The 25,089-nt window shown below is 38.1% G+C and overlaps 1 protein-coding gene across 1 annotated transcript; it reads right to left on the bottom strand.

Moving 5' to 3' along the window:
- Nucleotides 1-20,159: 20,159 nt before the first annotated feature.
- MC4R (melanocortin 4 receptor) lies at nucleotides 20,160-22,245 on the bottom strand. The gene has a single exon (XM_027118861.1). The coding sequence runs from the start codon at nucleotides 21,725-21,727 to the stop codon at nucleotides 20,729-20,731; it is 999 nt and encodes a 332-aa protein (XP_026974662.1). The 5' UTR covers nucleotides 21,728-22,245; the 3' UTR covers nucleotides 20,160-20,728.
- Between the last annotated feature and the right edge of the window lie 2,844 nt (nucleotides 22,246-25,089).

The following is a 25,089-nucleotide window of genomic DNA, read 5'->3' on the forward strand; positions in this document are numbered from 1 at the left end:
GTGACAATGCATCTAACTTGCTTTGTGAATATATTTGGAACCTAACCTAATCACGTACATGCTTGATGGTGGATTTCTTAAGTATTACAGAAGAGGTAGATAAAAAAAAATTGGTGGTTAAATTTGTATGAAAAGAACAAAAACAAGAGCATTGCAGCTGTAGCTCTCTGCACCTGTTTGCAATTCAGAACGAGCACTGCGCAGGCAGAGAGGGAAATTTCACACTGAAATCACAGCTCGGTAAAAGTTAAGACAGCCTGAACACTGTAAAAATAATTAAAACCCACATGCCGTGGATGTTTAAAAGCCTATCCAGTAAGTGCCAAAACATTGTTACATCACCCACTTACACCAAACTGAATCATCACTTCCTTTTTTTCCTGCTGACAATATGTTCTGTGCTTAATGAGTCATGTCTGGCATTGCTTTGTTCAGCTGAATTGAATAAATGCATTATAAAATTTTAAGATTTCCATATTATTTATCTTCTAAACTGTATACCTGAATATATTTGTGAAGAATTTTACCTTAACACCCCAAATGGCCTCTGAATGTTCCTTATTTAATTATAATTTAAACATCACACAGGATAGTGGGTTGCTTATGATGAATGTTTCACTGCAAACCAGGTGGAAGGATTAATGACTATATTTATGATGCCTAAAGAAGTATTCCCTGGAACTCTAGGAAGAGTAACAAATCTCTACCTCAACTAAGGCACATTTCCTGGAAGGCAGAAGTGTCGGGGTGAGTTACTCCATTTTGCTTTGGAAAGAAAGAAATCACCAACTCTGTCTCCAGTGATTTCTTTGTGTTCTAGAGGACACAATGCAAACTCAGAAACTTATAAATTTGATAATGGAAATAATTTGGGTTTCTAAAATAACGTTTGTTGAGGTAAGATATTTTAGAGGTGTTCCGTACTGCTGGGCTCTATCTACATTTTCCCAGCTATGTACACTGGGCTACCCATCCTCCTTCTTCCCAACATTCATCCTCTGGAAAATTTTTGGAGAAAATATTTACCTCAAGGATGTTATGAGATTATATTAGCTAAATCATTGAGTACCTAACGCTGTTTTGAAGTCACAGGAAGTGCTCAGTAGATTTTTGGCATTTTCAAAATTATTAATATAATTGTCATTACAGTTATGCATACAATCAGGCCTCCACATCCCCGGGTTCCTCATCCACGTATTCAACCAACTGCAAATGGACTGTACTCCTCCATTTTATATAAAGTACTTGAGCATCAGGGGATTTTGGTATCTGCCAGGGTCCTAGAACCAATTCCTCGTGGAAACCGAGGGATGATGTGTTTTAAGACATCATTCAAGCACCTCTTCCATTCTTGGCTCTCATTTTCTGGGATGTAAAATTTCCGACTTTGTGATTTCTTTGGAACTTTTAGCTATCCAAAGGAAAGCAAAGCAATTAAAATTTTAAAAGGGTTTGAGCTGTGTACAGAAGTAGACCATAAGCTTCATGAAGGCATATTCTTTGTATCTCTTGACATTAAACACTATTAAACCACACTCTCAGTGGACGCTACTGATGACGACCATGCTATTGCTCCTCTGGCTCCTACCCTGTAATGACTTTGATTACTTCACTCCTCTCCCTTTTATTTGTTTTCCTTGGCTTGGAAGAACCAACATAAAGTTCCATTACTGAATAGCAGTGGAATCAATTATCACATAAATTCAATGTCTGAGTCTTACAATCATAGTTACCATTTAAACATTGAAAACAAATATTCGTGCTGTCCTTTTTTCTAAGAGACCTTTTTTACTGGCTAAGTAGCAACTGTTAAATTTCAGCAAGTTAACTCAAGGAACTCTGCTGAATATTATGTAACAACCTAAATGAGAAAAGAATTTGGAAAAGAATAGATACGTGTATATGTATAACTGAATCACTGTGCTGTACACCTGAAACTAGCACAACATTGTTAATCAACTATACTCCAATTTAAAATAAAAAGTTAAAAAATTTCAGTAAGTTAACTCAAAATGTAAAATACTGCTAAGAAGGTATTTTGAGCTTAAAATATGTATTCAAGCTAACATGGCTTAATTTTTTCTCCAACAGAGGGAATATAACACAATGTCTGTATGGAAAAATTTTCCTGGTAGTACCGTAACAAAATTTTTCGAAGGGCACGCACATGTGAACCACCATTTCTATCAAATGAATGTATAATCAATAACCAGTATGCTTACATAAATAGAGGGGCACAAAATAGCCTTAAAGCAGTAGCCAAGAGCCTTGAATTCTAGGTGCTCTTAGGGAGGGTCAAAGTAACAGATTCAATATACTGACTTACCATAAACTGACTTTGTTGTGGACAGAATGTTTGTGAGGAATAAATTGATGTTGTTCATAAGCCACATAGTTTTTGGTATTTTGTTATAGCAGCCTGAGCTAACTAAGACAGACTTCATAAATCTGGTAGCCACTGGCAATGGAGGAACCAATTTTCAAAAGTGTCCAGAAGTTTTTATTGGTAGGATCAGCTCTCCAATATATAGAATATAATAGTATCTTTGTGCATCTTTGTAGCGCCAGGTAAGTTCAAATCTGTACCACCAAGGCTGATCCCATATCTGATAGAAGAATTCTGGATCTCTTGGTAGAGGATTGTCTTTGAGTGGTTCACTATAACCAAAGGTAGAGTAAACAAACACTGACTTTTATTTAACTGGGGTCTCAGAGCATTTGTATTACTATACGTTAATGAATGAAGCTACAGACATAATATTCTTTTCTAAAAGAACACACTGAGGAGACCCTCAGTACTTACATATGCAAATTAAGGGATATTCAACAAGCAATATGAAAATCAAGAAAAGTCAAAATTAAGTAATAGGATCTGGGCATTTCAAGGACTTTTTTTTTTTTTTAAATAAAGAGCTTATTTATTTATTTATTTATTTATTGCGGTACGCGGGCCTCTCACTGTCGCGGCCTCTTCCGTTGCGGAGCACAGGCTCCGGACGCGCAGGCTCAGCAGCCATGGCTCACAGGCCCAGCCGCTCCGCGGCACGCGGGATCCTCCCGGACCGGGACACGAACCCGCGTCCCCTGCATCGGCAGGTGGACGCTCAACCACTGCGCCACCAGGGAAGCCCCATTTCAAGGACTTTTGCAGAGATTTAGTTCATTGATTTTCATTCTCCTTGGAAACCACCTTTTAGCTGATTTATCAACTTCAGAACTTTCTGAGTATGAAATTTCTTTCTCTTCACTTTCATCTCATTACTGCTTTTTTCAAGTTCATCTTAAGCCAAAGATTCTTGTTTGGCATGTGTCTGGCTCTTGGGGGAGCTACCAGGAAAGAGCAATTTGGAGAGTTTAAGGAGCTTAAAACCTAGTACTCAGAATTTTCATAGAAAAAGATAGTCATTGCTACAGACCCTGTTAGTTTGGCTACAACACATGATGGATTTTCCAGGACAGTTTCCAATTTTGAGACCATATTTTGTATCTTAAAACTTCCTTCTTCCATTTACCCCTTCCCTTTTTTCGTGCTATGCTGTTAAAGCCTGATAAAGGCATTATTAAAACAATTTTAGTGGTTCACCCTGATAACATTTTTCCTTATGGCAAGATTTTTGCTAGAACCCAAAGCATAATAACTTTTCAGAAATCTATTTTCATTCAGATGCCAGAGCATTCCGGCATTTAGGCTTGAATGAAAGTTAAATTTGTTACAGTTATAGAATTCACTTTCTCTTTGACTTCCTAAAGCTTAGATTTCTAAATCTGCCCCTAATCTCTTTGAGGAAAAAAAATAAGAAGTGTAATATTATAGACTTGATAAAAAGAGAGTAGATAAATGATCTGTCAGAGTACTTAAAGCTGGAAAAGACCTTAGGAATTCCAGTTCAAAAAGAAGTTCATGAAGTGAATTTGTTTTCTCTTTTATATATGGTTTATCAGGAAGTAAAATATAATTGAAAATGAGTGAAGTAATTACTTATTAGGGTTAAGTAGTGCTCTGTCCTTCAAAGTTTATTTTAATAATCAAAATGGAAGGCATACTTTTAAAACATGACCTCAAATGTGTTGAGGCAAAATGTGGAGTGAAAAGCGAACATCATATTTTAAGGTATTGCATTATTTGTGAAAGCTACATCAGAAAAAAGGGTATACAAAAAGTCGGATATGGCTTCCACTGGAGTACGTGCTTTTGAGTGGTTTTTATTACTATGAAACAGATTTTTAAGGCATCTGTCATCTGTGCATTTTTAAAGCATCTGTGCTTAAAATATTAAAAGAATTGTAAAATAAGTATAAAATATAAACTCTGTTCTCATTCTATGTAGGATATCATAGCATGAGAGGAGACCTACCCAGTACCACTGAGTCAGAACATAGTTCCAACATATCTGCCGCTATAATGTTAGTATCAATTTTTATGCACTGATTCTTCTCTCCTATTTATCACTTTCCAACATCCATTTATATCACCTCCATATTGCTTATACTGCTAACATAATTTTTGCTCCTTCATTCCTTTATCCCAGGAATCCATCATCCTTAACCTGAATTGCCTTTGGTTGGGTAGGTCATCTCTTAACATGTTCTTATTCAAAACTGCATCTCACTTTCCGTTCTAAGCAGTGCTTCTTTCCTCCCTCCCTCCCTCCCTTCCTTGCTTCCTTCCTTCCTCCTCTCTTCTCCCTTTCTCTCTTTTTCTCTTTTTCTCTTTCTTGACTGTGAGTAAGCTAGATGTTAGAAAACCATTCTTATTAAATTAATTTTTAAATGAGATGTGAATGACAGATAATTTACTTAGCTGCTCTCCCCTCAAAAATTTTTTCTCCAATAAAATATAATTATATTTTATTTATTTTTGGCTGCGTTGGGTCTTCATTGCTGTGCATGGGCTTTCTCTAGTTGCGGTGAGGGGGGCTGCTCTTCATTGCGGTGCACGGGCTTCTCATTGCAGTGGCTTCTCTTGTTGTGGAGCACGGGCTCTAGGCGCGCGGGCTTCAGTAGTTGTAGCACAAGGGCTCAGTAGCTGTGGCTCGCAGGCCCTGGAGCACAGGCTCAGTCGTTGCGGTGCACGGGCTTAGTTGCTCTGCGGCATGTGGGATCTTTCCAGACCAGGGCTCGAACCCGTGTCCCCTGCATTGGCAGACAGATTCTTAACCAATGCACCATGAGGGAAGTCCCAAAATATAATTATAAATAGTAGAATTTTAGGTAGAGAGAAATCTTGGGATGGAGGCCGTTAAATCACATCACATAGTTTTCAGCATTTCACACTGATCCTGAGAGGACCAACTCATGTTGGCAGTCTTCAGAAAGCGCCGTCCTCATCACCTCCTTCTCATCACTGCTTGTGTGAGTCTTTCTCAGATGCTAAATAAAGCAGGAGAGCTTACATAAGAGTTGTCCAGAGGAAAATAGCATGACTTGGAACTTTAGTCTCTATCTTTTCAGCTTTGTATACTTGGGGATAGATACACCGTATCAGTTAAAACACTTCCTGCTGTAACCAAACAGAAGATCCTGACTAAAAGAGCATAATAATGAACATATCATTTCACACAATTCCTCGTATGGAATTAGGGTGATAATAACAAATATTCTTTATTGAGTTCATATTATATGTCAGGTATTATTCTAAATACTTTACATATACTGACTCGTTCTGATGAGATTAAGGTAAGCATAATAATTTTCTCCATTTTACAAGTAATGCACTGGGTTGTTCAGGCTCCAGGCTGGTTAGTTCTATGGTCCAGTGATGTCATCAAGGACCAGCTCCTTTTTATCTCTAGGATCTGCCATCTTTAAGGTATCAGTAGTTTCTCTCACATTGACTAACCTAGTTATTGCAAAGTGACTCTAGCTGTTCAAGGCATTATGTTCAGACAAAACAGTATCAACAGTAAAATGAAGGAACCTCACTACCTTGTACCTCTCGTTTTAATGGTGAGGAGATTCCTATTGGCCAGGATTGAATCACTTGTCTATATTGATCTGTGGTGAGGGGATACGATTTCCATAACTTGCCTAGACCAATTATTTGTAATGGAATGGATGCTGGGGAATCAGTTACCATGATAACCACACGATCTTCCATTGTAAGCTCTCTGGATAACCCCCAAATAGTGGGAAATCACTATGGGAAAGGCAGAAATGTAGAACATTTGGGGTATAAGTTCAGAATATTTAGAGAACTTCAAGGCGACTTTCAGCAAATTTTGATTTGGTTTTACCTTGGGGCTCTTAATAAACTTAGTTTTGTTTGGTAAAACTTGCTACATATAGGCATTTATTCAAACTGCATATCACTGATTGTGTAATCCCATAAACATAAATACTGTGCAATTTATAAAACTTACGTCACATTGTGTTGAGATCAAATATATCTTGCAATACAGTAAACCCGGCTAATTTAGGTTGAGTCTTCATAGTCTGCTGCTTCCATAGCTGCTTCCATTATCTTCTTGTAACAAACTAATTTAGAAGTGTTGTAATGAGGAACCTTCATTTGGGTTTACGACATTTAGTGGATCTTCTGAAATTTTAGAGTGTGTGATTTGTAAAGATGGATAAAGATGCAAGTTGCACCAAATTCAACGTGAAGAAATTTTTACAACACAATTCAAACTCAGAAAATCTGAATTCTGTAATATTAGCTTTTTCCTTGAATGTGGATTAGAATATTCTAATCCACATGTGGTAGAAAAGAAAAGTAGGCTGACTGCAGTTGGATTTCAACTGTCTTTAAGTTAAACCATTCACTACATTTGAAACTTCATGGGAAAAATTATAGAACTTTTTTGGGAAGTTCTACAATGACAAGTCCTACAAAGAGAAGTCTAGGAAGGTATTGTGCCTGTGAAAGATTGAAGCACACAACTTGTTCTCTACCAGAATAGCAGCTCGATGGGACTATCATGCTTTAATTTTCTCAAGATGCTGACAATATTTTATTATTATCTTCAAGTTTTTCCTTTCTCATAGTTTCTATCCCTCCAGGCAAATACCTTTTCTAAGTAGGTTCCCGCTGTCCTCTCTTCAGTTCCTAAAAGTTCCTGCATTTTAAAATTTTCTGGAGAGTTGTAATCAATAGGGAAACAATTTGGCCAATTGAATAAAAATTTGGATTTATTAAGATAATTGGCCACAAGTTCAAAGGAAGAGCTAAATAATTCAGCTTCAAGGAGACAGAAAAGCACAGATGTCTGCCCTGAGGGCTGCTGTTAAGGTAATTCTGTTCCAATGACTTCTGGTCCTATATGGCAGTGTTCAATTCCACTCCCCTGGAGAGAAAATCTAATATGTCTGAGTTATAGCAGGTGTTTCTACAGCACCATCATGACCCCTTGGCAGAATTGTGAGTGGGGCACCCATCTCAGTTTGTGTCCATTGTACTTGTTTTTGTTTCCTCTGCTTATGTATCCCATAATTTGCTTGAGTTATCTGACTACCCAGAAACTATGCAGTATATATTGTCTGAGGACTTATTTTGGGGACCAAATTAAAAAACTCATATTTTTCAAAGGGAAATGCTGAAGTTCATTGATGTAGAAGTTTTGTAGTCTGAACTTTTGAGAAGAGAGTAGAAGTAGATCATTAATTATGTGACTGCAAGTGAGGTCAATGAGATAAACTTATTGAGTGTAAATAACCTAATCTTCTGCAAAAGTCGGTAAGTAAGCTCTCAGTTGACTCTCTGTCTTTTCTTTTTACACATATATATATATGTGTAAAGCCTTACTAGAAAACATATATATATATGTGTGTATATATATGTGTATATGTTTTCCAGTAAGCCTTTTATATCATAATCCTTGAGGGAAATATCCCATAATCTTTTAGCATCTATTTGGGTCAGTTTGTGATTTATAATTGCTAGGAATACTGCTTGAAAGGATACAATTTGTTCCCATAGAAGAGTAACAGTGATGAACACTGAAGATGCTAAGGTTTATAAAATGAAATATAATAGATGATTTTATAACCAAACTTTTTTTAACCTTCTTTCCACAAAACTAAACTTTGTGTAGTTTATAACAACTTTTTGGAATCATATCATTTTGGTATTCAATCATTTTCAATATTTCTTATATTCCTTTTAATTATTAGTAGTACGACTATAAATTCTTATTTAAACACACACAGTTGAATGAGCATCACTTGCAAGGTTTAGTTTCATCATGTTTTGAACTTCTGATTCCATAGCCTCTCTGATTTCATCTACGCTCTCTATTGTTCTGTCCGAGAGTCTGGAAACTGCTGGAGAAAATTGCTTGGTCATATTTTTTGATGTCATTACATATCCTGGTTTTCAACTCAAAAGGGCAGTCCAGAGCATGTGGCCATTTCTTGACTTGTCTTTGGTCACACTTCTTTTCTTTTTTCTACAAGCTTCTCCCCAAACTTAACACTGCCCTGCTTCCCTCTGCTCCACCATCTTATTCATCTGGTCCTCCCACTTCATAGAGAAAAGAGAAGCCAAGGTATTTGATGTTTTCCATCATATTTTTACCTTAAGGATATTAAATTTGTATGGGTTGATTCTATAAAGGAGATAGAGCTAGACAAACTTATTTGAGTTGAACCATCTCTTTTACAGGATATTCAAAGGCATATGTTATGTGTGCCAGGTCACAGTGCTGAATATGAGATGAGTAGCCAGTAACATTACTAAATGGTCTTTAAGGAAATATAGTGCGTGGTATTTTATCATTGTCTACCTGTGACAATTCATTTTTTTGGTTATATTGCCTTTCTTTCTAATGCTCTCTCCTTTTCCCCTTTGCTTTTCTTCTTCTTTCTCTCACTTTTCCTAATTCCTCAGTCCCTTCTTTCTTACGTTGACTTTTATCCTGATATCCCTTTCTACGTTTTCAAACTCTAACTCGGAGCATGTGGTAGCATACATTTTTAATTAGCTTGAAAATACCTTCAAAAATCCCAGATAAGAATTATGGTCTTGACTGATTTTAGCTCAGTGAGACCCTGAGCAGAAAATTCAGCCACACTGTGCCCAGGATTCCGACCTCCAGAATGCTATGTTAAGAAATGGGTGTTGGTTTAAATCACTAAAATTGTGGTAATGTATTCTGCAGCAATAAAAAACAAACACAGGCCCTTGAACACTCTGGTTTGTTTTTCCTACAAATGAGGATTTGCTGATTTTCTCAGTTGTGCCTTATGTTTCCTGTTTCATTGGTTACTACTCTTATTTTTAATGTACCCTTCTCTTTACTTACTTTGGGCTGGACTTACTTTTCTTTTCCTAACTTCTCAAGATGGAGAATTAGATTAAGGCTTTTCTTCTCATCTATTTATCAAGACACTTTTATTTGGTTTTCAATTACTTGGAACTAAAGTCATCCTAACTGATAGACTCCAGCTGTACAGCACAGAGCTTCCCAATTTCCAGTGCATGTGCAATTCATGTGGGAATCTTGTTAAAATGCATATTCCCACTTAGTTGGTTGGATATGGGGCCTGAGATTCTGCATTTCTAGCAAGTTCTCAGGTGATTCCATTGATGCTGATTTGAGGACTACACTTTGTAAGTCAAGGGTCTCCCTGCAGAAAAATCTACCAACAGCAAAAGGCAGAACTGTTTGTATCAGAAGATAAGTAACTGTACATTCTATGAGTCATATTTTGATTTGTATTTTTCATGACGTAATTATTTTCTAGAATTGAAAGCTATTTGGTTTTTTAAACTAGAATTTTAATGTATTAACTTTGACATTTAAAATATATTCTAAAAATTTATTGGATCTGACTTTTATACCTATGTTCTGGTTGGCCAGGACCCCTGGAGCTCAATTTCTTTCTCTCTTATCAAGTTCAGTTCAGAAGACTAAAAGAAACCCCAGGGCCCATGTAGAGTATCAACTGCTAAGAATAAAATGTTATATGTGGTAGAAATTAGTAGTAGCTGTTTTTTTTCTTCTCTTTTGTTTTTCTTTTCTTTTCTTTCATAATAAGAACACTTAACATGAGATTTACCCTCCTAACAAATTTTTAAGTGCACAGTACATTATTGTTAACTAGAGACGCAATAGGGTACAGCTATTTTAAATGAGTATCATAAGTTATAATCCTTATTTAAGAATGAAAAAATGACTAATGAGAGTGAATTAGGGCTTGGACAGGTGGAGAAGGACCTCAGAGAAATATTCTTAAATCTATCAATGGTTAGTTAAAAGCATGAGAGCTAGTGTTCGTTGCAATGCTTTACCCATAGGGGAAAACTGAAATCTAAAGGAATTGAGCAAAGGAGGTTGGCCTGTGTAAAAACTCCTTGGATTCACTCTTGAGAGGATCTGTGTATGCAGGTGATGTTATAGCAAATATACAAACATTCCTTAGGTGTCACCCAAGCTGTCACTGCCTCATTCTCACTAACAGTACCCTAATATCTTTTGGGGAATTTCCCCATACTTCATGGATTGGTGCTGTTTTGTGGAAGCCAATTGACACGTCCCATGAGCCAGGCTGCAGTGAGTCATTCAGAGACGATACAGGAGGGTGAATCCCATTACTTGGGCAGAAGACACATTTTCTTTCTCCCACTATGTGGTGTGAGAATAAAGGCTCTGAAACAGTGGCAGCCCAGTTTTGTGGCTATGAATGGAGACCTTGGAGCCACCTAGAGGCCACAGTGCAGAGACTGTGGATGGAGCTCATTCTGTAGGAAGCTGACAAGAGAAACAGAAGTTGAATCCTGAATATATTGCTTGAGCCTCCAGAAAAATTCTCACCAGAAGCCATCCTTGTTTGTAAAATTTTAATATATGTGAGCAATAAATTGTCTTCATTTTTAAAAACAGTTTAAGATTGTAAAGCCCATTTTATTATACTCATAAATGATAAGAATTCTTACAGTAGATAAACTACGAGAGAAGGGAATGCATTGACCTCTGTACTGCCAAATTTGTGCATTTTATCATTGAATAAATTAGATGAGAAATCGCAAGAGCTGTCTAATAACAGCAAAATTTCCCAGGGAATATTGCAGGTGCCCTGGACTGACAGGAAGGAGATCAGCTAGAAAAGACCCAAATTTTATAACAGAAGAATGACGTGGGAAAGAAAGAATTGAAGAGATGCAGACGTCCAAGGGAGTTACATCTGTGACAAGAGTAGCAGAAGGCACCTCCTGGCAGGAATTACATCAGCCAGCCTTTTAATCCAGAAGGAGTTGGTACCAATTTATTGTGTTGTCCTGGATGAAGATTTTCTCTGGATGTTGGATGAAGGCGAGATCCTACAGAATTACAACAGACTATAAAATAATCCGGGTCCTTTATGGCAAAGACCTTTCTAATATTGTTTCACAACATGATGTAACTTACTTTCAGAGAGAGCTACAAACATTTGGCCTCCTAGGGAAGGATTGGGATACTGAGAGACCCAGCTCATGGGACAGAGAATTCTCTGCTGCTGCCATAAAAATATTTTGTCCCTTTTCATCATATACTAGGAACTGTGAGTACAGAACACTTTTAAAAAAGTAAGCTTCACAGGCACCTAGCTATTCCTTCCCAGATGATAAATATTTTATCTGAAGCAATGGGAAAGGAATATTGTTGGCAAATACCCGGTGTTTCTAAATAAATAGCCCTTATTTAGAAAGGACCATTTTTGTCCCTTATGTTTCTGTGAAAACAAAGAAACAAACAAAAAAATAAATGAAGGGAGAAACATGTCCCAGTGAGTTTATAATATCTGCCTGAAGAAGAGGAAAAAAGGAATGAAAAGCCGGTACAGTGGTGGCCAGGGATAGCCTGCAGAGACCCTTCTGTAGGTGAAGGGAATCTCCCACTGATCTGGTCTCTGAAGGACCAGTGCCAACTCCGAAGCCCAGAACGACTGGGTAATTGAAGGGTGTGACCGTTAGGTCAAGGACAGTACTGGTCATTGGCGCCACACCTGAAACACATGATAAGCAACTCTCTTGGGCCACATTCTATCTTTTGCTGCTCTAGAGTTTCCATCCCCTTGTGATTACAGTAATCAAATTAAGATCTGTCATCCCCCATTTCCTCCATCCTTAGGTTAAATTAATCCAGATAGCCTTGATTCATAAAGTTCCCTGAAATTTTCAACCAACTTCCACACTATGGTGCTTCCTGCCAAGTGATGTGTGCCCTGCTATTCATTTTCTGACCACTCGTTGATATTTGTGACTTGTTTTAAAAAATGATAGACCACTGTGAAGGGTCTATATTGAAGTCTTTCCAGTGAATTGATCATTCTTCCTCTTAATGAGTAACTTTTTCTAAAATCAAAGCTGCCTGGTTTATAAATCCCCAGTTGGCAGTGTTTTCCAGACCAGCGGTACCGATGGACAACCTCTGCCAACTGGGCTTCTTAGGAACTTCCTCCTGGCAACCTGTTTACTCTTATTTTGAAGGTAATGATAAAGCATTTCGGTGTATCCACAAATAGCAGGATAAGTGTAATGGTTAACAAACCCATTTCAGGAAATTACTGACTTAAATGAAATAAACTCATGTCAACTGGATCATTTTCCACACCTCTGGACACCAATTCATGAATGTGTATTCAGTAGTGTCCTTTAGAACTTTCTGTACATATTCTTCCATATTTTGTTTTAAAAGTGAAGGCCTCCTTAATATTCAGTATTTAACTTTATTTCAGTCTCTCTGAATTCGATCACCTTCCTTTTATTTAAAATAATTACATAAAGGCGAGACCCTGTTTTCAAATGTTTACAATAAAATGCATTATGTAGCAGAACATCTAAATACAAAATATAGCAATATAATGCAGGACCAATTACCAGAGTGTCAAAATGAATACATCAAGCAAAAATGGGCATCCCTATGACGTCAGTTGACACGGCCTCTGTGCTAACAGAGGAGGAGATGGGAAGGTGATCAGTGCTTCTTGAGTATGGTTATGGGTTGTTGACCCGTCTGCTTTTATTTTAGGGAAGCGTTTTAATAAAAGGGCAGTTAAGCCAGGATCTTATCTAAGTGCAGCCCTCTATCGCACTTGGCCGTGTGTGTGTGTGTGTGTGTGTGTGTGTGTGCTGACATACCTCTTGCTTTGTCACATGCATTTTCTGCAATCGCGTTGGCTCTCACCGATGCCTGAGAGGGTTGACCCTACCCTTTTTGCTGCCGAAAGTACACAGCAGTAGGCGGTTTCAGCATGCTTCTGCCAGGTGCTAAAGTTTACTTTCCCTGGCAGCTGGGGCTCCAGCTCTCTAGTTTGATATGTAGGCAGGTCATCCTGAGTCAGAGAAACCTTCACTCCAACCAGGAATGATAGAAAGACTATTCTGAGGGGACGTTAGCTCTGGACAGAAAAGGGTGAGTACGCTTAGACCTTACTAAAGTCACTGACCCGAGGCGGGTGCTGGGCTGGTCACTTTCCTTCTGGGGTAAGGGAGGTGTTTGCATTTCAAATTCATCTCCTGATGATTGGGAAGGTACAGTTTAGAAGCAGAGCCCTTCACAGAGCTACTTCTTGGTGTAACTAGGAAAAAAATAACTTAAAAGAGAAGTCAACCATTTATGGAAAATTATAGGGAAATGATTTAGCTGTACTACTGAGAGTTTTCAGTAAATATTCAGTATTTTCAGCCTCTTAGTCGGTATTGGTTCTTTGCCTCTGCAGAGGATCTTCCTTGAAGTGAATACATTTTGAGAAAATTATCCCTTGATATCATGTGCCCCATTCTATTCCATACAGCTCGTTAACAGAAGAGTCTGTACTCTATTTCTACACCCCTTCTTCTCCCATTCTACTTCTGTGTTTCCACAGGAGATCCAAAACATCTGGTATCTGCTTCAATATTTTACTGCAAATTGGCTCTTCCTCTCATGTTTTCTATTTTTTTCATCATTTCATCGAAACTTTAGTCATCTTTGCAGTTCTATTCTCAAATGAAATACACTAGATTTCTAGTTGGAAAATTTTCTGAACATCGCTTCAGTTCTTCCTTTACTGAAATGATTGACAACTTGTTCCTTAAAACTCAGCCCTCCCTCGGCTTCAGTCATATCATTCTAGTTTTTCTTTTACCCCTGTGATAATGACTTCATGGCCTATTCTTTGTACACTACCCCCTTAAATACCGCTATTAACAGGGCATCCAGTCTTAGCTGTTTTTTCCTTCTAATTTTGCATATTCCTTCATTTTTTTCATCAAATATCTATTGAGCGCTTCTTATAGACATGCTCCCTTCTAGGTGCTAGAGGGAAGGCACTGGATATATTTTAATGATATGACCAATTATATATCCTGATAGATCCAAAAAGGGGTGTAAGACAAGAGAACTTAGTGGTGACTCTAGAGATTTTTCTCTGATCAAGTGGAAGGATCGAGTTGCCATTGTCTGATGTGGGCAAAGCAGTGAAAGGAGAGGTTTTGGGTGGAAAAACCAGGGGTTCGAAATAGACTCGTAAGTATAGGATCTGCTATGGTTTGTGTCCCCCTGAAATTCATACGGTGGAGTCCTAATGTGGAGGTATTTGGAAATGGGGGTCTTTGGGAGGTAAATGGGTCATGAGGGTGGAGCTCTCATGATGGGATTTTTGTCCTTATAAAGAGAGGAAGAGGGCTAGTTCTTTCTCTCCCTTCACGTGATGATGATACAGCTAGAAAGAAGCCATTTGCAACCAGAAGAATGTTCTCAGCAGGAACTGAACTGGCTGGCTCCTTTATCTTGGACTTCCCAGCCTCCAGAACTTTGAGAAGTAAATGTTGTTTAAGCCACACAGTCTCTGGTAATTTATTATAGCAGCCTGAACTGAGACAGAATTTGTTTTAGAAATCCAAGTATAGACATTCAGAAGTGATAGCTGAAGTGATCTAAATTGAAGATATACATTTGGGAGTCTTCAGAATAGTGATAGTATTCAATGCTTTGATACTGGTTGAAATGACCAAAGAGAAGAGAACAGTACAAAGCAGCAAGCTATGGAGGATTCTGCTCCATAGGTTTTTTTGGGGAAAAAGGAGGAATCTGCAAAGGAGACTGAGAAGATACTTTTGAGGTAGGAGGAAAACCAAGGATTTTGTTGTCCTATGAACCAAATACAGTGAGGAAGAGGAAGTGACTTACAAGTTAAAGTTGTGTTTGTCTAAATAAAATAAGAATAAAACTGATCATTGGATTTAGTCATTGGAAGCATCTTCATCATGTTAGCAAGAGCAGTTTTAGTGCAAGTGTTGAGGAGGAAGGCTCCACCTGAATGAGGTTAGGAGACAATGGGAGGAAGGAATTGCAGGCTGCAAGACATACTGAGAGGTCATTCATGTTCTTGTCTTCCACTATCTCTCTGTACATGCTCACAGCTATCCCATGTATATGTATTTCCTTCGATGGAGTACTATTCAGCCATAAAAAAGAATGAGATAATGCCATTTGCAGCAACATGGATGGACCTAGAGATTATCATACTAAGAGAAGTAAGTCAGACAAAGAGAAATATCATATGATATCACTTACATGTGGAATCTTAAAAAAATGATACAAAGGAACTTACTTATAAAACAGAAATAGACTCAAAGACATAGAAAATAGATTTATGGTTACCAAAGTGGAAAGAGTAGGGGGAGAGAGGGATAAATTAGGAGTTTGGCATTAAAAGGTATACACTACTATGTATAAAATAGATAAACAACAGGGACCTACTGTATGGCACATGGAAGTATATTCAATATCTTGTAATAACCTATAACGGAAAAGAATCTGAACTAAATCACTTTGCTGTACACCTGAAACTAACACAACGTTGTAAATCAACTATACTTCAATTATTGATAAAAAAATTTATATGTATATCCCAGGCTTCTCTGAGCCTGGTTTTTATGCAGGTTTCTCAGAAAAAGCCCACCAAACCCAGATAAATCAGTCATGTCCTTGTCTTCCTATTTTGCCCAACAAGAATGATGAGTCCTCAGAAGTCAGTTTTCTTCCCATCCTGCTCCACTGTACACACAGAAAGGCCCAACCATTTGTGTCAGGCCTCACACCCTGATCTTTTTTCAAAATCTCACTTATTTCATTTCATTTTGGAGTGAAAGCACAATGTGACTGAACTTTTGAGTTTCTGTTCCCAGGAGAACAATGAAATGATGAAAACAGAGAGTAACAAGAAGTCAGATTTGTGTCAATGAACCCTTTTGTTTCAGCCACATTGAGTTTTAGGTGAAAACAAGACATCGATGTAGAAAATGGAGATGTGATGGCTTAGAGAGGAAGATTAGAGGTAGGGCAGAGATGAAAGTGTATAGATTTTCTTTTTGATATTGACAGGAAGTAGCTAACAGCTATAGCTACTAGGTACAAATTATAACTAGAGCACAATGTTCAACATTACATAAATCATCCTGTGTAAGCAAAATCACAAAAAGAATTACTCTCAAACCTTCTTGCTTTCTTCCTGAATGAAAGAACTCAGTAAAAATATGAATATAGCATGTTCTCAAATGAAATCTCCACGATATTGTGAGATTTATAGAAAACCCACATGCATTGTTTTTAATGGGGCCATTTTGAAACTTCAACATTACAAATAAAATACATTTTAAATTAAGGAGTTAAACTTCTCACAGGTAAAATTTTAGCATAAGTGCTTTTTTCCCTCAAGTGAAATTATGACCAAATTTATTGTTATATTTTCACTTTTAAATTTTATTCAGTGATGGTTTGAATTTAAAAGTGAAATTTCTCACACTGTTTAGAACTTTAGGTTTAGAAATCAAATCATAATAGTGTCATTTGCAGCTGAGCCCCATATAAAACTTCATTGAATTGTTCACTGATTAAGTTGCTGAAATTTTCCAGTTGGCTCTATTTGAGGGGCTTCCAGGGTCTCGGCAGTGAAAACACAGTTAATAATTGTAAACTCTGTTTACTAATTTCATTAACCCAGGACCCAATTCAACCATGACTATCATAGATCAAAGCTCTTCTTTTTTTCCCCCTGAAGTGGCAGTATTAAATTGCGCTAGAACTCCTTTATTTGTTTTATGCAAATATAGTTTTGCACGTTCCCTCTCAGTAAGCACATTACAAAATAAATGCATTATATTCATTTAATGTTCATGTAATATTGAATACATACGAAAGATTATATGTCATATATTTCGAAGCTTGAAGCATGAAGTATACATTAAACCCATTATTCAACACAGGAATTACATTACTGAAGCCATTGAAACAATGTGTGTCTTCCTGCCCAGTTCCACCCACAAACTGCCTTGAATTATTTTGGAGTGTTCAAACTTTCTTTATACTTAAAATAATAAACATAGGGGGGCTTCCCTGGTGGTGCAGTGGTTGAGAGTCTGCCTGCTAATGCAGGGGACACGGGTTCGTGACCCGGTCCGGGAGGATCCCACATGCCGCGGAGTGGCTGGGCCCGTGAGCCATGGCCGCTGAGCCTGCGCGTCCGGAAGCCTGTGCTCCGCAGTGGGAGAGGCCACAGCGGTGAGAGGCCCGCGTACCGCAAAAAACAACAACAACAACAACAAAAATTATAATATGTTCATTGTAGCAAATTTACATAATAGAAACACACTCAATAGAGAAAATAAACATGCTCGTTACTACTGTCACCCAAGAATAATGACTGTGTTCATGAGTTATTGAAAGTAATATGTAGGAGGTACATAAGTAGATTGGGGGTACTTTCTTTAGATAGTTGGTATCATACTAAATATTCTGTTTTGTGTATTCCTTGTAACATAAAACAGAAGTCGATATTTATGTACATGTTATTAAATAATTCTTTAAAAATGTTTTAGTAATTTCAAGATATTTAGTTTGGGCAACAAAGGCTTTTTTCTGAAGCAGGTGGGGGCTATTTGCAGATTTGCTCTTAGAGTCTAAGTGTAGGGCCAGATGCCAAGTGGACAGAAATGCAAGATGCAAACCTTGCTCATGCAAGTTATGGCGTTTGTTACACAACTTTCCAAGTCAACAACAGGTCTTGAAAATCACTCATTTCACCAATGAAAAATCATTTCAAATATATTTTTTATTTCATTGAACTTTCTGGTGAAAATTTCAATAAAGGTATCTGATGCTGCTTATCAGGTACATTTGGACTGTTACTCCTGACCAGCATACTGTAAATGCTAACTAACCACCCTTAACAAAATATTAAAGGATAAACACACACATCACAGTATTTACACTAAAGTGTTTAGAGGTTAATTCCTGCTCCTTGGTATAAATTAAAAACTTATGCCCACACACAAATGTTTATAGCAACTTTATTTACAATTGCCAAAATTTGGAAGCAACCAAGATGTTCTTCAGTAGGCAAATGGATAAATAAACTGTGTTACATCCATACAGTGAAATATTATTCAGTACTATAAAGAAATGAGCTACCAAGCCATAAAAATACATGAAGGAATCTTACATGCATATTACCAAGTGAAAGAAGCCAATCTGAGAAGGTTACATACTGTATGATTCCAACTATAGGACATTCTGGAAAAGGCAAAACTGCGGAGACAGTAAAAGAGTTAGTGGTTGCCAGGGGTTAAGGAAAGAGGGACAAAGAGGTGGAGCACAGAGGATTTTTCAGGCAGTGAAACTGTTCTGTGTGATACTATAATACCTGTCATCATTATACATTCTCCAAAACACACAGAAGGTACAACACCTAGGAATGAGCTCTAATGTAAACTACGGACTTCGAGTGATAATGATGTATCCCTCTGGGAGGATATTGGTTTTACTGGAGAAATAGGAAGTAACGTAATAGAGGACTATTTGGGGAACAGGAAAAACTGAGTAAGACACAGCCTTAGCACTTAAAGAAACGGAAGCATAATATTGTTCCCTGGGCACATAGGGGAGGGTGGCAGGGCACACAGGTTCATGACTAACACTCACCCCATCCCTGTAAACTGCTCCGGGAGGAGGTGTGAAAGTCAGGATGAAGGAGGCTGATTTCCTTTCAGTGGGAGAAGTGGGCTGGTTCTAAATGGACCAAGCAGCATCTGAAGTGACACTGGACAGAGAAATAGAATGGACTGGAAGGACAGCCACCACAGAAGATGGGGCATGCTCCTAGGTCTCTTCTGTGTCTCCAATCTCTGGGATTCCTCACAATCACTCTGTGAAAGAATGAGCAGGAATAATAGCAAGGACAGAAACACCGTCTGTCCTGCTACAACTTTGGTTCCATTATTTTAGTCTGTGTTTAAATCCTCACACTTATTTTTACTTCAGAATAGAGGCATTGCAGTGAATCAGGCTTCACTATCACCTTTCACGTGTAGGCTTTAATTTTACTGATTACGTACTTTAATGTTTCCACATAAATGTTGAAAGTGTTTCTCAGGACTTGCTGTCAATATGTAAAACACTTATATTTGAATTAGGCAGTACCTTTGCGTGTTATCCCTGCCCATGAGCATTTGAGGAGACTATAAATTAAATCAAAGGATCATTTACTGGTAATTCTCAGCCTAATATATTTTCTCTCTTAAAGTACACACAGATTGGAAAGTACAGATTTTATTCTTCAGCAGCCAAATCCATGGGATTATTTTGGAGCAAAGCAAGTATTTACTCTCTAAAATATAGTTGTGGAAGGCTAATTTATGTTATGATGTCTTCCGGGGTTCAGGTAGTACCTTTTTCCCTATTCATAATGTTCCAGCACAGGAAGTTGCCTTATTTTAGATTTTTACAGCTATTACCTGAAAAAACTTATGCTATAGATTTAGTTTTCAAAGCTAAAATCTTTGAGTGTGAGCATTTCAACTCCAGTTCAAAAAATAAGCAATAAGTGAACAAGTCACCTCCATGTGTAAAGTGAAAGAACTCAATCTGAATTGTGTAGTTTTTTAGGGAGTAGAAGCCAGATCTCAGTGGAGCATCACCTTTTCTGGACATTTCAGCAGATGCTGGGTCCCTGGTTACAGGGGCAGAAAGACCTTATACTCTGTTTTTATTAGTGGTGGTTGCAAATAGATTGGTATCAGGAAGTTTAGCTTGCCGTGTTAACTTAATTTTCCCAGGCCACTGTAATCCCCAGAGCTGCAGTTTTTCTCTCCCGAACTGAATTGCCTGTGTGGACTATCAGACTCTTTTCTTGGGCAAATTAATCTCTCTGTCTTTGAGGAACACTCATGGTTTTCTGAGTCAAAAATATTCCTTTTTTAAAAGTAACTGTTTTTCTCCCAATAGAAGCTTCATTTCTACTTCTGTACAAGCGTAATGAGCAAGTTTTATTATATTACTTGAAATTTCAGCTTTTTTTAAAATGATTAAGCATCTGTTCTTCAATATTTCTCCCCTAGATGCTAGAATCAGATCTCTACACTTCAATGTTGTGTAGTGTAATATAAGAAACCATTTATTAGAATATATTTAACGAAGCTGTGATTTCCATGTTACTAAAACAAGCACAGTGTCAGATCCTTGTGAATAACAAGAAAGAAACACTGTTAAACTCTTCATAAGGACTTTTTTTCTTTTTTATAAATCCACAGTGCCTACAACCGGTAATATGGATTACCATTTTACAGCCAAAAAGTAGCATGACATTAACAATACACAGATACTGGGCACTTCTTCACATCAAAAATCATAAACTTAAATTATACAATAGAATTTCTCAACCCATGCCTTACACAGAAGAGGAAACTGTTGCAGAAACACACTGTTCAAGTTGTATGTATGAGAAGGAGAAAGTCTCTTATGTTTGTGTTTAGCATCTCATCTGGCCCCACTTAGTATCTGCTAGACAAATCACAGAGGCCACCTAGAGGATAGCAACAGATGATCTCTTTGAAGGTTTTTCTCAGTTCTTGGCTCCGGAGTGCGTATATGAGAGGATCAATGATGGAATTACACATGATTAGGATGAGGTACAAGTTAAAGTGAGACATGAAGCACACACAGTATGGATTCTGGGGACAAGAGATGTAGAATATTAAGTGGAGGAAGAAGGGGGCCCAGCAGACAACAAAGACCCCAATCAATATGGTCAAGGTAATCGCCCCCTTCATGTTGGCACCTTGGCGGACGGCGCCAGTGCCTGGGAGGACGGCGATCCTCTTAATGTGAAGCCTGGCCATGAGGAACATGTGGACATAGAGAGAAGCCATGAGAGCCAGCATGGTAAAGAACACGGTGATGAGGCAGATGATCACAGCGCTGCTATCTGAGTAAATGATGAACAAAATGCCCGACACTGTGCAAGCTGCCCAGATACAACTTATGATGATCGCGACCCGCTTAACCGTCATGATGTTATGGTACCGGAGGGCATAAAAGATAGTAAAATACCTGTCCACAGCGATTGAAAGCAGGCTGCAAATGGATGCAAGCAAGGAGCTACAGATCACCGAGTCAATGACATTGTCAATATTCACGGTGAACCCTTGTGCGTCTGTGTCTGTGCTGTTTAATAGGGTGATGACGATGGTTTCTGACCCGTTGGAAACGCTCACCAACATATCAGCCACAGCCAGGCTGCAGATGAAGAAGTACATGGGTGAATGCAGATTCTTGTTCTTGGCGATTGCCACAATCACCAGAATATTCTCCAACAAGCTTATGACACCCAGAGTCACAAACACCTCAGGAGAGACAAAAAGTTGCTCGTAGCACCCTCCGTCTGAGTAGCCTTTTGCAAGGGACTCACTGGCATTGCTGTGCAGTCCGTAGGTGCTGTGGTTCCAGAAGTGGAGAGAAGTGTGCATTCCATGGTGATGGGTAGAGTTCATCCTGTACCAGGGGGATTCCGATCCCCTCTGGATTGACTTAACCTCCTGGGTCAGGCAGCGTCAGCGATCTTCTCCACGTCTTTACGTGTCTGAAAGTTAGAAGGCTGAAACTGGCATGCCTGTTGTGAATAAATGTCACATGCTCCGAAGCTTGAAATGGAGTTTTTAGTCTCTTTCAGGTACGCCTCGGATCAGCATCATTTCGAAATCTTAGGCTTCAAGATGCTCATTCAGTCGAGTCTGCTGTTTGCTTTTTTGTTCTCACTTCCACTTTAACTTGAGTCGCATGCATTCAGGTCTTTTCAAAATAATTTGCCTAGTAGCTGCTGTGCTATTGGGAGACAGATCTGTGTGCACATGCTCACATCAGCTGCCTCTCGGACGTATCGGTTCCCAACCTGAAGCTTTGCTTTGACTGTTAGTAGCTGCTGCTGATTTTTATGGTGTGTGAAGGGGAAAAAAATGTTCAGAGTGGCTCCTTCTCTGCTTCCTCTGGACCAATCCAAGTCCAGTGGAGTCTGTGAGACACCGATGATGTTCCAGAGATGCAAACTGCAGGCAACATTGATTCAGATGCAGAAGCCTGTGGAATCGGGAAGCGAGCAGGATGTGAAAGACTGAATTTCCCTTTTCAAGTTTTTAAGGAAAACAGCTTGGTTCCCAGAGGACATTCTTTGATATCACAACAAGTAATCTTGAGGCATCCAGGTTTATTCCTATTTAAAGGAGGAGTGTGTGTGTGTGTGTGTGTGTGTGTGTGTGTGTGTGTGTGTGTTCCTGAAATAGATACACTGCCTTTTTGGCCAGGACATTGAATTTATTTACCCTTTCAATTTCTTTGAATTAAGAACAAAGGCAGTAGTGCTTCAATTTAAAATAGTTGAAACACAGGGAGAATATGTAATAATACGGGAGACTGTGCTGTGTATGGAAGGAATAGGTAGGTAGTTACAATTTATCACAAGCCTCAAGAAGGAGTTCATTTCTTATGCACTAATATCGGATATTTCTCCATAGCAGAATTTCTTTTATCATAGCTAGAAAAGTTTTATTTTCATTCACGATATTTAAAAACAATATAGTATTAATGTAAACTGTGTTTACTCTGAACTCAGAAAGAAAAAGACCAATAACTAGGCAATACTCAGGTTTTTTTAAAGAATTATTAAGGTATAATTGATATACAAAAGTTGCACATATTTAAGATATACATTTTAATGAGTTTGGACATTTGCATATATCCATGATACCATCATCACAGTCAAGGTACTAAGCATATTCATTACCTCCAAAAATTTCCTTGTATTCTTTTGTGTTTCCTTTTTTTGTGTGGTACTACACTTAAGGTGAGATCTACCCTCGTAATCTATTTTAAAGTGCACTGTACTGTATTACGAACTGCAGGCAGTGTGCGGTGCAGCAGACCTCTAGAACTTGTTCATCTTGCGTAACTGAAACTTTATAGCCATTGGGCAACAATTCCTTAACAGTGGTCTTGGCAGTGATTTCTTGGAATTGACACCAGAATTACAGGCAACAAAACCCAAAATAGACAAGTGGGATTACAACAAACTAAAAAACTTCTGAACAGCAGGGAAGCAATCAACAGAGTGAAAAGGCAATCTAGGCAAAATGGGAGAAAATATTTGCAAACCGTCTATCTGATAAGGGGTTGATATACAAGATACGTAACGGAATAACAAAAAACTGAATAGCAAAAAACCTAAATAACCCGATTTAAAAATAGGCAAAGGGTTTGAACAGACATTTCTGCAAAGAAGACATAGGAATGGCCACACACACAGGTGCTCAACCACACTCATCATCAGGGAAATGCAGATCAAAACCACAGTGAAGGATCACCTCACACCTGTTAGGATGGCTGTTATCTACAAAAGAAAAGATAACAAGCATTGGCTCAGATGTGGAGAATTCTGAACTCAGTTTTTTGGTTTTTGTTTTTCTTAAGGCAGCTTATCTACTTCATTAATCCAAGGCTTTCTAAATTAAACCCACACATACCTTGGTAACTTTACTTATGCAAGCCAAGATGAGTGGATGCTAGTTATATATCAGAGTTTCTGAATGTTTTGCTTAAGCTAAGTTTGAAAGATTGTGAGAAAGTTACTTTTCAGATTGAAACTCCAGGTTATGACATTTTCTATAGTGTTTTTCCTTGCTATGACTATTTTTGGTTTTAGCGCTATATAATTTGTGGCTACTGACAGTAGGGACAATAAAAAATAATTATTTCAAAGTTAATTTTAAGTCTTCAGTTATTTAGGTAAGGGCTTTATCTTCTTCCCTTTTGCGACAGAGGCAGTGTTAAAGTATTATTCCTGAGCATTGAGTTAAATTAACATCTCCCATCCATCCCTGAAATTGGGTGGGACTAAATTCCAGCTAATGGAATGCCAGTAAAGGTGAGAGCACTGTTATCTTCTTTGTGAGATTCTACACATTTCCCCTCTGGTCTCCTCGTGGATGACTGCAGAATGTCTTTGAAGCCTCATGTTATAGATGTCAGAACCATATCATGAAGGAGCCTGGGTCTCTGAATAACTGCACAGAACACAACTCACATCTCCAACTCCCTCCACACCCTGACCCACCAACTACATTGAACTGTGATACAAGCAAGTGATAAATATTGCTGTGTTAAGCTGCTGAAATATTGATGTTTACCTGTCACAGCAGCTAGCATAAGTTACCTTGACTTTGAAACTTTTTAATGGAGCTGTTTACAAGCAGCAAACCCAAATTACATGAAAATCCTTTCTCCCATTTTGGATTTGCATGAGTAGTGAATTACCTAATAAGCAAGCAATAGGGAAGAAATCTATTGAAATGTTTAAGCATCAGATAGTCAACTCTGTATAACCTTCTTCCTGAGTCAACCTTGACTTTGTGCTGTCTACTTCTCTTGGTGGTGTAATTGTTCCATTTTCTTAGGCTTAAAATTCAGACTATCTTTGACTTGTTCATCTTTCTCAAAAATCCCTACATGAAATCACTTGTAAAATACCTTCTACCGGTGTGTCTGACTCCTCTTTCTCTCCTGACCAAACTCACTTCCCACTATTCTCCTTCATGGAAACTTTATTGCAATCAAAATTCCACGCAAGATTGCATGCACACTAGAGAATTTCTCATGAGTTTACTCTATTCCCTCTGCTTGAAATGCTCTCTCCCTATATTTGTGAATGCGTAATCATCATTATGTTGTAAAAATTATTAATAGGCATATTATATATAATTACATAACAGGTAAAATTAGTACTTGAAAACAAAACTCTCTTTCCTTTGGGTTTTCACCAAAAATAGGATTTAATATACAGGCATTATGATCACACTGAAATCCC

The sequence above is a fragment of the Aethalodelphis obliquidens genome, unplaced genomic scaffold (assembly GCF_003676395.1).
Source record: "Aethalodelphis obliquidens isolate GAN/ISIS:26980383/991018 unplaced genomic scaffold, ASM367639v1 scaffold19, whole genome shotgun sequence".
Taxonomy (NCBI): domain Eukaryota; kingdom Metazoa; phylum Chordata; class Mammalia; order Artiodactyla; family Delphinidae; genus Aethalodelphis; species Aethalodelphis obliquidens.